Source organism: Gouania willdenowi, chromosome 8 (genome assembly GCF_900634775.1).
Source record: "Gouania willdenowi chromosome 8, fGouWil2.1, whole genome shotgun sequence".
Lineage (NCBI taxonomy): Eukaryota > Metazoa > Chordata > Actinopteri > Blenniiformes > Gobiesocidae > Gouania > Gouania willdenowi.
In genome coordinates this window covers 16,135,468-16,151,609 of record NC_041051.1, presented here as the reverse complement: position 1 = coordinate 16,151,609, position 16,142 = coordinate 16,135,468, and the positions used below count along the sequence as shown (strand labels likewise).

Here is a 16,142-nt window from a genome sequence, read left to right as displayed (position 1 = left end):
AATCTATCACAGCCAAGCAAAGTTGTTGTTTTTAACATGGGTCTATGTGTTTAAGCATTATTTATTTAGTATGAGTTTACACCTATTGCACATGTTTGAACATGTCTGTTTTTATGGTTTTTTTCTGTTTAGTCTTGGTTTGTGGATAATGGGATCATATCTCCTCAGTTTCTCCCATAATTGAATTACCTTGTACTTCAGCATACTGTTCCTATTACAAATCAAGACTGTTCTTATTAAATTGAAGGTAGTTCTCAAACATATGGCCAACAGTGTCCTCTGCTGTTCATTGAATCTGAAATCATTAAATTATCTCATGTTTTTTTCCTCGAGCCCAGTAATTCAACTAAAGTCACTCGAAATTGTTACAAAGCCCCTTATAAACTGAATTTTAGTGAAAAACAAAATTTTCATTCTCTTTCTCTGCATACTCTTAAATTCATGAAGCAATTTTGGCATTAATGATGTAGGATTAAATAGTGCTCATTGTTTTATAATTGACATTGACAAAAAAGTCCTGTAATGTGTTATACGGTGTTACATAAACTTTCTAAATACAAAACTGTATGTCAATTCTTTCTAGAAAGAATGCTATTAATGAGTTCAAGTGAATAATTCACACGCTACACAGCAAGTCTATACAATGGCTTGTCTATGATACGGTGCTGCTACCTAGTGGAAACAGGGTAATAACACAAAACAGCATGTATTAAGTTATTTTCTTTTTTTTTGAATATTATTATTAGATTAATATTATCAAATAAAAACGTGAGAAAACCATGAGAATAAACTTTGATTTCAAATTGTTTGATTCATGTGGTTTCATGAGCAGGGCTTTGTTCTCTTGTCTAAAATGCACAGAAATGTTTATTGGTATTTTAAACATTTAACTTTCTGCTTAGTTTTTTTGTTTGTTTGTTTGTTTGTTTTTTTTACATGTAAGGCCATTTGTGGTATTTCGATTGATTTTTTTTTGTAATAAGTGGTGATTTAAAACCTCAATCCGATTGATTAAGGGGAAAAAAATAAATGACTTCACTGTTGTTGTAATAAAGGTGAATAAGACTTGATTGAGGACAGAGGACACATTCATCCTAGATTAACTTGGAGATCATTCACAAACAAAAACAAATAAAAAATAAAATAAAATACAGAGGTAGTTTTTCACTACTTTCTCTATCACGCAGAAAGTTGTACCTTTAATAGGCAAAACATAATGAAATAAATACAATTCTAAAACTGTATTCTGTGTTCTAAAACATAAAATATAGCCTATAAAGTTTAGCATAATACATAGTAGTATTGTTTACTTCAAGGGTTACAAATCACAACATGTACCCGATGTATTATTATTATTTCCTATCAATGCCATAACCATGGCCTAATTTTCAAGTTGTGAGAGAAGGTGGAAATGCTCTTTTAATGGTTGACCTACAGTGTGACAAAGGTCGTGGAGTATGGAGTTCATCCTTCTGTTATTAAATGACTTGAGTGAATAACAGAGGACGGCCAGTGAGAAACAGAAATGTCGTGAGCAGAGAAGAAAAAAGGCAAATCATTGCACATTCAAATGTGTGGTATTCAAAATTCTCTAACCCTAGCTCCCAAGACGTCACACATTTAAATGTCCCCATACTTCAGATGAATACATGTGGAGTGCAGGTGGAAGACTAATAAAGAAGCAGATGTATTGCTGCGATATTAAGATAATTTTGGTCCAATGTTGCGTCTTTGGGCAGTCAGTGAAAAACCTTACATCAAAACAAAACAAAAAACATCATTCATTAACAAATGCAGATCCAAATCAGTTTATAACTTACTAGTTCTTCAAAATGATGTATACATATTTACACATATTTGAGATGAGAAACAGAACAAATAAAGCAATAGGGTTCCACCAAAATCACCTTTACTTTTTGGATATTTTCCAAGGACTGATTTGCCAACAGACCAAAGCTTGGATAATCCATTGGCAGGATAATTTTCTAACAAGTATACTGGAGCTTAATATGAAAGGTAGATCTAAAGGACACGCAATGACAGATGGGCGTGTAATGGTGAGGTACAAAATGGGAAGAGTCTTGAGAAAATGTGACCATAAAAAGGTGTGTAAGAGAAAAGCTAGAAAAGGGCAGGGAGGAGGGAACGCTCATGGTTGGTGCACTGCTGTGTGACGTCAGAGGCTTGTTGGATTGAGGTGCTGCGACCTGCTGATTCTAATCCTAACTCATTAGGGAACTGAGAGCAAGTGCCTGAGAAAGCCCTCTGAGGAAGGAGAGCAAGTGACAGGAAAAGGAAGGACTCAGAGGAGCTGAACCATCTCATCTGATTCATAGAAGAGGAAAGAGTTCAACCTTTGTTTGTTCTCTCTCATGCCTGTCCTTTCCGGTTGCACTCTAGTTTGTTTGGCTTAAACTTCACTACTTGCTACCTTATTGTGAGTCTGGTCCAAGCATGCCCACAAACGGAGTAAATCGAGCTCTGAAGCTGCAATTTGGCCTGATCAACTATGAGAATCGGTATCTGACAGCAGAGGCCTTTGGCTTCAAGGTGAATGCCTCAGGTGTCAGCATGAAGAAAAAGCAAATCTGGACTCTAGAGCAAGATGAGCAAGACGGTCAGTTTGTGTTCCTTCGCAGCCACCTGGGACGATACCTCGCCTCTGACAAAGACGGTAAAGTCACATGTGGGGCAGAGAAGCCTGAGCCTGAGTGTCGGTTTCTCATTGTTCCCCAGTCTGACGGTCGCTGGGCACTGCAGTCCGAGCCTTACCTGAGGTATTTTGGGGGCTCAGCTGACTATCTGTCCTGCTTCTCCCAGGCCATTGGGGAACAAGATCTTTGGGCTGTCCATCTGGCGTTACACCCACAGGCCAGCCTGCTCAGTGTGGCCCGTAAACGCTATGCCCATCTGTCTGCTTCAGATGGAGAGATCTCAGTGGACAGCAACATTCCCTGGGGAGTGGACTCCCTGGTCACCTTGGTATATCTTGATGGAAAGTACAGCCTGAAGACCTGTGACAGTCGCTTCCTCAGCAATGATGGCAAACTGGTCAAGGAGAACACGACCACTACGAGCTTCACGCTGGAGCTGAAGTCTGGAAAGCTGGCCTTTAAGGACTGTGATGGAAAATATTTGACCCCTGTGGGACCCACAGGGACACTGCGATCAGGCCGGTGCTCCAAGCCTGGAAAAGATGAGCTGTTTGATCTGGAAGAGAGTCATCCACAAGTAGTTTTCCAAGCTGCCAACAAACGATTTGTCTCAGTCAAACAAGGTAATCAATTGCTTGTGAAGCTGGTTTTAGAAGATGCATGATTTTTTTTTTTTTACAACTTTTTGTTGAATTACTATACATTTCTCAGTTACCACACATTTATATATTTGGTAGGTAAATGTAGGAAAACCATTATAAAAAGCCATGCAAAGATTGTTATTTAGACATATTTATTAGCAGGCATTTGAGTAAAATGTCACCAGAACAGCCTCCTTATTGGTTATTCATAGGTTCTTGTACACCATATTGCACTCTGGCCTGTTAGGCCATCAACAGAAGAAAACTACTGACTGCTGAATGAAAAAAACCATAATAAGCAATAATAAGATTTTTTTATAGCTGACACTGGTGCTTATTGACATATTTGTTTCATATTTAAAATTATTACAGTTTTTTTCTACTGGTCAATTGTTTTGTATTCAACGGTTCAGCACAGTTTTGCAACCCATTGTGTTTTATGCACAGTTGGTTATGTTAGCCAATAGCTCTAAAGAGACACATTTTAGAAAATGAACAGTTTGTGAAATATTGCATAAGTAGTAAAGCAGGAGAGGCCAACATGTCTGCTGTGATTAGCGATCACAGGCACTGCATAGCAAAATGAGCCATTTGTATTGATTTTGAACAATACAAATTCTATGAAAACACACTTTAGAAGACAAACAGCTGACCAGCTTTAGAATGAAACCCAGGCCATTCTTTTTTATTCCTTAAAGGATTCAAAAATGTGGACAGCCATAGTGTTGGTGTGATTGTGGTCATAGGTAATGGGCTTTGTCATCTCCACTGTGTGTCCTTTGAAGATTAGCAGAGTGCAAACGTCCCCACAGCAGATCTGCTGCTCAAGGGTGTCAGTTATCATCAATGGACTCTAAGCTACAAGGCACTTGCTTTTTATCTTACTATCAAGTGAATTCCATTTAAAGAGTGTGCATCTAGAATCAACTTGTGTGCGAATGAAATGGGATCAGCTCCAGTCAGACACAACCAGACAGATCAGTTACATGATCTCCTCCCAGTCTATGACGTTGGATCTTCTCTACCCTGTTTAAAGCCTTTAAAAGTTACCAGGTTCGATTAAAATAAGACTTTGCAGCACATTTTTGAAGGGAATCATTGCTGCTGCTATTGTAAAGTATCCACAATTCAGTATGACTTCCGTTTCAAGGTTACGCCACAGTCACATTGCTAGGCTTATGCACGAGTCATTCTCCAGTGGAAAAAGCTCAGAATGAGGGCAATATTTCAGCAGCCTGGCACTTCATTCCCATTAACTCCTCTCAATTGTAGAGCTAGGCTTTGTGGTAGTGCCATGTTTTTTAAGGACCAGGGTGCTTAAAGCTGCTTAGTGGGCCCTGCAGTACAGATTTGCATCTCACTGCTCAGGGAATTACAGCAAGCGAATAAGCAAGAAGGGTGGAGGGTGAACGTGGGAGGGATTAGGGTTGTAACGGGATTAAGAGAAAGGTTGAAGGATATTTCTGTGGCATCTAATTTGGACTGCAGCAGACATAGTTGAGTTATACGTCTGTGAGTTTAGCAGTGGCAGACACACCCAACCAGATGAAGTTTATACAGAACATGCTGTGAGCTATACAACCTGAGATCATAGACAGGTGAACAGCCCGTGTTTGGACTTGCACAGGAAGCTTAATTAATGGTTGTTTGTGCAGGATCTGATTAGCTTACATTTGTTTCTACTTTACACAACAACTCATTAAACAGATAAGATACAAAGCAAATCTTGTTTTCTGTCAAACACCGTCAACTTCAAAGAAATACATGGAGCTGTAGGTCTATTCTTTTTAATCTTTTCTGCAGAAGTCTGTTCCTCTTTACCTGATAAAGTTTGTTAAAAAAATATTTTAACAGTAAACTAAACTACGGTAAACACTCTTAAGAAAAGCCTAGTGACAAAGGACTATGGAGTTTACAGCAAGACACGCACATAAAAAAACCTTTTCATCAATGCCTTTTCCTCTCTTCTGATCAGGTTTGAGCATTTCAGCCAATCAGGATGTGGAAACAGACATGGAGACTTTCCAGATGGAGATCGACAAGGGTACCAAAAAGTCCATGTTCAGGACCAACGGTGGATCCTACTGGACTTTAGTCACTCATGGAGAGATTCAATCAACTGCCACAGAAGTGTAAGTAAAACTGTGCCATCCATCCATCCATCCATCCATCCATCCATCCGTTTAATCGTCTTCCTGTGTTCTTCCTCAGAGAGATCAACACAATGTTTGACATTGAATGGCAAGGACACAGAGTGGCCCTGAAAGCAAGCAATGGAAAGTATGTGTGCGCAAAAAAGAATGGGCAGCTCTCAGCTGTCAGTGAAACAATAGGTAAGTGTGTTTATGAAGGCTCCACAAGTTTCACTTTTCCATAATATAACTTTACCTGCCGACAAAGCCTTGTTGATCTTTCATTGCAGGAGACGATGAATTATTCCTGATGAAACTCATCAACCGCCCAATGCTGATCCTACGTGGAGAGAATGGTTTTGTGTGCCACCATAAAAACTCAAACACCCTGAACGCCAACCGCTCTGTCTATGACATTTTCTGTTTGATCTTCAATGACGGCGCTTACATTATCAAAAGTTAGTACGGTCATTTTGCAAACGTATAATTTTGACTCCTAAGACCATATTTTGACTCGTGTACACACGTCGTCAAACTAGAACACTCACCCAATGTCTATTTACGTGGCTTCTAAAGAATAACTTATGGTCAATGACCTCCTTAAGCATAGTGGTAGACTCATTGGACAGTAAAGTGGTAAAGGGAGTGGTTATGTTTTAGATCTGCCAAGAGATGTTCAAAAAAATATCAGAGCGATTCTTTGTTTCTGCAACTTCAAATTCACAACAAAGATGCTGCTTGGTATGGTGCAAAAAGAAGAATTGTCTCCTTTGTTTTCTGGCTCCGTAATCATGATCACTCACTCTAAAGGCTTATAAGATATTTATTTCCCCATTAATAATGTTACAGTAGGTCCAAATGAATTATGCTCCCATTTTTCATTTTTTGACAAATCGCAATGAAAAGCACAAGCTAGATCTGATCCGGATTTAACTCAATTGGATAAGTGAAGAAACAATCCAACATAACTGAGTTAAATTTAATAAAGAATGGTAGATTATGATTGTTTGAATTTTTGCCAATGATGATAGATATGGGATTGTTGGATTTATGGAACTGATCTAGAGTAAGTATTTTATTCCGGACCATGTAATGGAATCTTCATGATATATAGTCTATCTATGGTTAAATCAGTGATTGGTCAAACATAAAAGATGAATATGGCAATTGAATATGTTTGAGTGTGCAGAGGGAAGGAACTGATTTCTTGAGCTTTTTTAGTTTTACCTTAAGACTAACTTTTGACTTCTTCCTACAGGTGTGAATGGAAAGTTCTGGTATGTTTCCAACAGTGGCCTAGTGTGCGCAGATGGAGAAAAATCAGAGGACTTCTTCCTTGAATTCCTGGAACATGGACGCATTGCCATAAAGAGCTCCAATGGCAAGTACCTTCGAGGAGACCAGGGAGGCACACTGATGGGCGATGGTTTGTCTGTGGATGTGTCTTCTCTCTGGGAATACTAATCCCTGAAAGAAGGCCTGGAATACAGAGGCAAGACCCACTTTTTAAGTCAAAACTAATGGACCTACCTGATAACATTTATTTGCCTGTTTTGATACTAGATTTCAAAAGTTTTTGTTGCTTTTGTTTTTAAAATATACAATAATTGAACACTGTAGGGATGTATTTTATTATTTCCTATCATTGCAAGATGCTTTGTCAGTCCAAAGACATCAAATGCCAACGTAGAAGGACACACTTTTTACAAATGTATAATATCACAAATGAGTTGTTGGAGAGTGGTGACAGTCCCAGTTCTTCACTTTGTTATTTATGTATGTAACACATTCCAAGTATCTCTAAAGGAAATGCTGTAGCATTTAGAAATGCAAGCATTAACATCTCTAAACCTCATCACCATCAGGCGAGCAGAGCAACAGCAAACTACATCTGTGATTGTTTTTTTTTTTTGTTTTTTTAATTCACTTTAAAATCAAAAGACTTCACTCCTTCTAGCTCACTTTTTGAATACAAAATTTTGCCCATATGCCTAAAATATTTAGGTGTGACGCGGTTAGATTGCGAAATTTGTCCGGCACACATTTGTGGCCTACTAATTATTTTGTAAAATAAAGTCATTGCAGAAAAACACACAAGCTCTTGGCTTTCTGCAATGCTGAGAAGAACAATAATCAGATTTATACGACTTACACTAACACTGCTGTCACTAAGATGCACGTTTTGATCTGTATGTCTAACAAAAATAAACATGCAAAATTAGACTTAATGTAAATACTAAATGGGCACACACCTGAATTAGAAAGATAGCAAATGTCAAACGTGCAGAGCACATTTTAAGCATTTCATGAACTAGACATCCTTTTTATTGTAACTCAGAAAGTGCTTCTCTGGTGTTCTGCTCGGGGCCTTAATCCACACTGCACCACATCCAATGTTTTAAGGTTGAGAAGTAAATGGTAAAAAATGATTGAAAACATTGTTGTTCAGTTTCAGTTGTAAACTAGGATTTTTTTTTTTTAAACAACATTAATATTCAAAAATGTCATTATTAATATAATATTTTGACATTTATTTATTTTTTAATAATATGAGAAAGTCGGAGAATTTCAAGCTGGAGAAAATCAGAAAATTTCCTCATTCTTGTTTTTTGTTAGCTCAATTAATGTTATCAAATACGACATAAAATGAAGATGAAGATGAGGACAGTGTAGAGCAGTGTTTCCCAAACTGTATTAGCCTTTATTTTGTTATAGCATGCACCCCTTAGCCCATGTTATACATTATTTCTTTGTGTCCGCAGGCTCGTCTAAACTTTTTCCTGTCTCTTGTCCAACAATAACCTTGAATTTAGGCCTTTTTATTCATTTATTTCTGATGTTTTGCTCGTTTTAGAATTTGAACTTCACCTTTTGCTGTATTTTAAAGGGTTGTGCCACAAATTATTATTGATGGATGAAAAAAAAAAAAAAAAAATCCATAATGGTAAAAAATAAACAAACAAATGTTTATATGTAGCTCCTGAGAGGTGTTCAAGCACATAACCCAGTTTGGGAACCAGTGGTGTAGAATAATGGAGTATATTACTCATGTTACTTAGTATATTAACATATCTTTTCATAATATAATTGCAAACTTCCTGCCTAATATCAACCAGCAGAGCCCACTGTAAGCCCTCAGTTTAGAAACAATATTTCATTGAATTTTCCGTACCAGTTTATTCCTGTGGTGGTGTCCTTCGCCATTGTGTCACAGGTGGACCAACACACAGAGACAGGCATCACATGTATACAATAAATCTTTTATAAAGTCTAGATCTATATCAGTTACTTTCAAGCAAGTGAAAAATCAGCAATAGTCAAAGTGTGACGTTAAAACTGTTGTTTTGTGATATGAGCAAGATGCATAATGTATAGGGACAAGGTTTAGGAGGAAGCTCTGTGATGCTATGCAACCTGTAACAGCTCTATAGAGAGCCTGAGAGGCCATATTTTTTTTTTTTTGTGGTTATTTATTATATAGAGACGTTTGTTGGTTCAAAATGTTTGATTTCACATTTTCTGAACTGATTTTTGAAAATGTTAATAAAAAAAAAACTTGCTGTCAGTAAAGTAAAAATGGGACTTGTGACTTGAGTTTGAAGACATTTAAATTCTAATATTTATTTTGCCTTAAAACTTTGAAAAGACTAAGTAAACATGGATGCAAGTGGAACGTGCACCCCTGATTTTGAAAACAAAAAGTCTACAGTTTTATTTTAAAAGTAGAGTAAAAGTGAAAGATCTAACACCGTTGTATCACACGTGATCTTAGACATTGTTTTTATTTGACCTTAAAAAACCTATTGCTTACTTCAATTGAAATCAATGTATTTGTGTAGCGCAATTTACCAAAATTTATCAAAATATAAAATTCATAATAAGAAAGAGAAAACCCAACAAGATCCACATAAACAAGAATTTAGTGACAGTGGGAAGAAACAACTCCCTTTTAACAGGAATAAATCTCCAGCAGAACCAGGTGGCAGCCATTTGCTTTGACTGGTTGGGGTTAGTGGACAGAAGGACCAACAGAACAGGATAGAGAGATAGAACATCAGAGTGTTCCAGACTAGTTGAGCTGTGATACACAGATCAGGAACTGCCATCATCAGCTTCACGACACCTGAAATAGAGATGACAGAGAAGGACGAGGAGAAGGCACTGACTGCAGAAAAACATGATACAATATTAACAAGTCAGCCTGCCTTGGCCTTGGGCCTCACTCCCAGTGGTCTAGTCAATACTTACTATAAAAGTGACAAATCTCTTTCCGTTTATTGCTAAGCTAACAGCGACTCTAAGGTCTGTAAATGTGACCGTTCACAGACGAGCCCATGTCTGCTCTAGCGGTTAGGTTTTGTTATGATTCAGTACGGTTAAAAACACATCAATTAATATTGTGAGTAATTTATATTTAAAATGTGTTTTTGAGAGCGCAAGTGGAAAAGCTGTTTAGCTGTCATAGTTGGTGTAATTGTGTTTCAGGCAGACATATTCCCAAGAACACACCTTTGATGTAACATCTATGAATTATCTAACAGGATTAAATCACATTATGCAAATGGAAGATTATAATCTGTAAAAAAAGGGAGCAAACTGTTATTATAGAGGAGTTCTGTATCAAGCCTAATGAAATTAAGCCATTTTTGGGACTAAAACCTGAAGATTCTGATAGCATGGTTCAGAAAAATAGACTTGGAGTTTGCTTGAAGATGTTTCACCTCCCATACAAGAGGCTTCTTCAGTTCTGAAACTTTAATTATACTGGGTTGATTAGCTTTGATTATCATTTTGTTTTTCTCATTATAATCTTTGGTATCAGATGATTTAGAGCGATTGTTGTTGAGTCATCTGGGAAGAGAAGAGATATTTTATTATTTATATGTCAGAGAGATTGTGTCTCACCAGCCCTCCACTGTTTCAAAATGGCCCTATTTTTAAAATGATGGTTTCTGTTTTTCACACCACCAGGATCTGGACATTATGCCACTAAAATAATGTCCTGTTTCCTTTAGAAGCATGTGAACCACTGAATCCTGATCTGAGCTGTACTCTGCTGTGCTGGGCCATTGGAAGTGTGACAACACATTGATTTTTAGTGATTCGACATGTGACGATTCGATAACGATTCATAAATGTTCAAAATTGATTGTTTTTCATAATAACTAAATGACAGGAACACGACCGCTGCTCGCGGGACAAAAGTGAAAGTCGCGGATGCCGCCCGCACACCTGAAGCAATGGATCAGGTGAAGACGGCGATAGCAGCAGCTAACTCATTTCCTCCGCGACCATGCACCGCGACCGGCTCCGTGGGCTGGAAGGGCGCGGCGGTGAAGGCACAGCTTCGCTCCTAACTCGCAGCTTCCCGGGGACGTGGATATGGTTACCTCACTGCGCCCTCTCCACTCTACGATGGGGCCTCCCTGGCCCTCCCCTTAGCAAAAAGTATACTTGAAGTTCATTTTATTAAGTATGCTTGAGTGTAAGTATAGCAAGTATATAATGGACCATGTACTTGTAGCGTACTAGAAAGTATACTAATTGATCACTTCTTTGGACTAAATTGGAACATTTTAAGTTTATGAAAGTACACTTTCAAGTATACAACAAGTACACTCACCTATATACTACTAGTGTATTAAGTATATACTTCTAGTCCACATTTTAGTTTATAAAGTATACTTTATAAGGTCATTTTAAGTTTACAAAAGTACACTTTCAAGTATATTGCCTCAGTTTAAGTACAAAAAAGTATACTTGTCGTACAAGTATAAGCTTTAGTGTTAAAGTATAAATGTAAGTCTAAGTATTAATGCACTTAGACTATTTTTACACTTTTCAGTATAAGCTAAGCATACTTCACTATACTTTTCTTAAATATATAAAATACAGTATATAAGTACAAGTACACTGCCTCAGTTTTAAGAGTCGGCACGGACAGTTGGCACAAGGCATCGGCGGTGATGTCGACCAACCACCTGACCCGTCTTGAAACACTGAATTGGAAGCATGTTGACCAGATCCTTTTGTTACACAATATTTTAAAGGTGAAAACAGCAATGATGAGTAGTTGCACATTTTTCTCAGCACTTACATTGCCTGGCATGATTTAATAGTTAATTTTGTTCTTTCATCCATCCACCTTTTACTTAAAAACCCACATTCCACTAGTGTTATGGGAGCTGATGTGCACAGCAAGACTTCAAGAATTCAACCAACCAAATTTAGTTTTTCAAAAATAGCTGTTGAAAGCACACGTATATAATCTTTTTAAAAATATAAATCTATATATTTTCCTGTGGAACATGCATTTCATTGCATGCCTGTCAAAAAAAAAAAATCTCTTCCAAAATAAAAGACAAATCCTATTTTTTTTTTATTTTTGACCAGCTATCCGCTACCCATCCAGTACAGGTCCGCGACCCACTTTTGGGTCCCGACCCACCAGTTGAGAATCACTGGATACCAACACATATACCTTGTTTAGTATGAAATAGCCACAAAGTGAGGGGGGGGAAAAAAAGATGTACATAAAATGGTGATAATCTTTAATATTGTGATAATTGTTCAAATCGTAGCACCCTGAATGGTAATCGTATCATGAGGTCCCTTACATGGCCCTGCATTAGTAGTAGCTGCTTGGTTTCTAAAATTGCACAGGTCTATGCATTGAACTACACAGATTGCATTGCTCTGTTTGTCTCTGTGTATCTTATTGTTCTTGAGGGTGAACCTTGCTATAGTGAGCCACACAAAAGGTTAATCAAGGCTAATCAACTTCACAGTATACAACCCAGTCCTTCAACTATCAAATAGTTTCAGAACTAGAAAAGCCTCTTGTATGAGAGAGGAAACGTCCTTAAGCGAACTCCAAGTCCACTTGACTTAAGTAAAGTCACTAAAATCTGGGACTAAGCCTCCAGATTTTAATAGATGATGATAACCAGATTAATTATATTAAAGGTTGGATATTCTTTGTCACTGGTATATCACAAATACCTGCTTGTGTGTTTCATGATCTCACATGTGCCTAACCTTTCCATGTGAACAAGGATGTGTTTTAAGGAGCACTTTCCCATTCACTACACTAGGGGGCAGTGTGTACCTCACTTGATACACAGTTTTTAGCTGATAGACAGCATAATCTGCTCTGTATTCTGCTGCAACAAACACAAACCCTAAAAAAAAAAGGACACTGCAGACCTTCTGGTTTAAAAAACATGTCCACATTTTGGAAAAGGACTCTGATGCCAAGACAGCCTGTCTTTCAGTAGACATAAAATATTGATAATTCATTTTTCATTCCAAAACAAACAATTCGAGCCCATCCCCTCTCAAAAATCCCTTCATCAATAATACACAGAATTTGCACTGTGACTTAAAATCTTTATCCATATCAGCAGAAGTTTAAGAAAAGGCTCTATACCCATGATGATTAATTGTATTCTGTGCACACAACTCACAGAACTAATGTGTTATTCAGATTCTCCTTTTAACTTCTGAAAGCTTAAGTAGATATAAATGTAAAAATTTTAGTTGCATGAGGCTACTTTTATTCATGACACACTCAGAAAAAAAAAAAAAAAAAAAAAAATGCTGCACGGATACTACAACTAAGAGATGCAAAACATTTTTCTATTTTTTTGTCAAATTGACGAAATGTCAATGGTGGAAAATGTGTAAACATTTTGAAGCAAAAAAGTATTGCATTACATTCATTACAATAGAGAATTTACTTTCATTTCAACAAAAACAAAAAACCAAAAAAAAAAAAATTCTCATATTCTTAAGATTTTCAACATTTAAATTAATTTACCATACCAACCCTGAAAAAAAAAATAAAGGAGCAAGCGGCTCGTAAAATGGTTGGATGGATAGATGAAGTTAAATTGTGTGTGATGATGAGGCAATAAACTACCATAATAAATCAACAGGGGAGAGCTTGGGCACAGTCCCTGTATCTATTGGCCAATACAGATCACACATTGAAAAGGGCAGACATGATGATGAGTACAAAAAAAAAGAAAACAATCAGAAAACATTTTTTTGTGAAATTGTCAAATCTACAGTAAATCACACTGAACTGAACGTACAAACAAACTGATAAAAAAATAAATAAACTAAAAAAAAAAAAACAGCTACAAACTGAATGACAACAACCTAAGGCAGTGGAGGACAGAACGGGATATTGGTTTCCAACACAAAGGGATGGACAGGACATTTAATATGGTGCGTTCTCTTATCAGAATCATGAGTAGTTCTTTTTTGTTACTGTGGAAATAGATCACATGTGATCCACAGATAGTCAAGGCTGTGAGAGCAGTGCACTGCTCTCACAGCCTTGACTATCTGTGGATACATTTCTGCTTTCCATCTGCAAGGAAAGCTTAACCAAAGAGAAATTGTCATTAAAAAAATGTATTCAGACAGCATATATTTATTGGCACTATTAGGTGTTGATTGATATAGCATGGCTGCAGTAGAGAGATGGCAGAGATGAAAAAGCAAGATGTGAATGCAAGATGCAGGAAAAAGTCTCTTGGAACTGATGTTTGGAGGTAAAAAGGTAATATTACATAAATATTAAAAATAACACACTATCACATCTATGTATTACTTAAATAAATGCTGAAATGATGACAGATAATACACAAAATGACAATAAAAATACACAAAATGACAATAGAAATACACAAAATGACAGAAAATAATACAAAATGACAGGAAAATTTGAAAAATGACAGGAAAGTATACAAAATGACAATAAAAATACACAAAATGACAATAGAAATGCACAAAATGACAATAGAAATACACAAAATGACAATACAATACACACAATGAAAAGGTTTATATGAAATGATAATAGAAATACACAAAATGACAGAAAAATATACAAAATGACAGGATAATTTGAAAAATGACAGGAAAGTATACAAAATGACAATAAAAATACACAAAATGACAATACAATACACAAAATGAAAAGGTTTATATGAAATGACAATAGAAATACACAAAATGACAGAAAAATATACAAAATGACAATAAATATACACAAAATGACAGGAAAATATACAAAATGACTATAAAAACACACAAATAGACAGAAAATTATACAAAATGACTAAAAACACACAAAATGATATAAAAATATACAAAATGACAATAAAAGTACACAAAATGTAAGTGCAAGTGCTGCAAAAAAGCCAAAAGTCCAAAGGTAAAGACATGTATTTGTATTCATTAGGTATACAACTATAAGTGACATAGCATTTAGCAGAAGCATCATACTGTGGTTTCTTTGACCAGTGATTGCACAGTTGATGTCAGTGGCATCTCATTATCAGCATTGATCCACACAGTGAAGCTCTGACAAACCGTTTATTGCACACGCTGAAGCTGCTTTCCAGCACAGCTCCACCGTATTACCCCAGATTGTTTTTTCTTTGCCAGAGGCGTATGAACTCATACTTAAGGTACAGTATGTTCTCATGGATTGTTTTTGAAAGCTCTGCATTTCTATTATCTTACTACTTGAATGATACTTTATTAAAGGGATTATTTTGTCAGCAAATTTTTAATCTACTTTTTTCTAATGTGAAATGTAAATTAGTGTCAGTCCTTTTTATTTTTTGTAGTCAGTATTAGTCGACTATCTGAAGAGTAATGATGAAACTAAAACAAATTTTATTTACATTTATTTTTATGCTGCCACCAACGATGATTCTGATCAGCTCTTTAAGCATGTCCATCCTTTCCACACTAACGTGCTCCAATACCACAAAATTATCAACTTAAATGACAAAATAACCCCAATTACTCTTCAAAACCTACATTTTCTCAGAAAGGAAATATGTGGGCAAAAGCCTTATAGAAAATACTCAACCATAGGAGCTGGAGGGAAGATTGATTCCCCAGCACGTCGACCATCAAGGACATACATGCGGGAATTGGCTTCTCTATATTTTATTAGTGAATGTGAGCCAACGCTTCAGTCCAGTTGCCAATTTATGACCAGAACAGGGATTGCTTTTTTACTCACCTGCAACTGCAGCGTGACAGAGTCAGGGTAGTTTTACAGAGAGGAATGGAGAGCTGCTGTCAGAGAGCTGGACAACCAGTGGATGGAGATGTACTATTCTTCCATATTGATGTGTTTCAGTCTCAACAACCACATAAAGAATTTAACTATTTTCTTTTTAAAAACAAAGACAATTGAATGAATGAATTAATTCAATCAGATTTTCAAAATACTGTAAATAAAGAAATGAATGCAGAATTTCTGAAGACATTGCAGAACAATTTTATCCTACTATTCAAGACTTTATTTCTATATAACATATTATTATATATGTATATATATATATATATATATATATATATATTTATTTATTTATTTTTTGTTTTCCCTGTCCCTCTTAGTAGCATTTGATGCTTACGAGTTACACCTTTAGCTTTACGCTTTACTAGTGCGAATAGTGTCGCAAAAAGCGACACTATTCGCACTAGTAAAGCTAAAGTAAGTAAAGTCCACTAGAGCACTAGTAAACCAAAATTGAGCACATGTATTCCAAAATTTAGAACTTATAGAGTTGAATAATGTTTAAGATCACTATTAGTACAAGACTAAAAGGTGAGGTTTTAAGTGTACTAATAGTAAGCTACTCTCTCTCTCTCTCTGACTTTGCTCCTCTTTTTCTTTTCCTCGT

At 36.4% G+C, this 16,142-nt stretch overlaps 1 protein-coding gene across 1 annotated transcript; it reads left to right on the top strand.

Annotated features, from left to right (window-relative positions):
• Positions 1-2,248: 2,248 nt before the first annotated feature.
• On the top strand, positions 2,249-8,131 carry fscn2a (fascin actin-bundling protein 2a, retinal). Its single transcript, XM_028455455.1, has 5 exons — positions 2,249-3,277; positions 5,271-5,427; positions 5,507-5,628; positions 5,718-5,885; positions 6,686-8,131. The coding sequence occupies exons 1-5, from the start codon at positions 2,455-2,457 to the stop codon at positions 6,889-6,891; spliced, it is 1,476 nt and encodes a 491-aa protein (XP_028311256.1). The 5' UTR covers positions 2,249-2,454; the 3' UTR covers positions 6,892-8,131.
• The last annotated feature ends 8,011 nt before the right edge of the window (positions 8,132-16,142 follow it).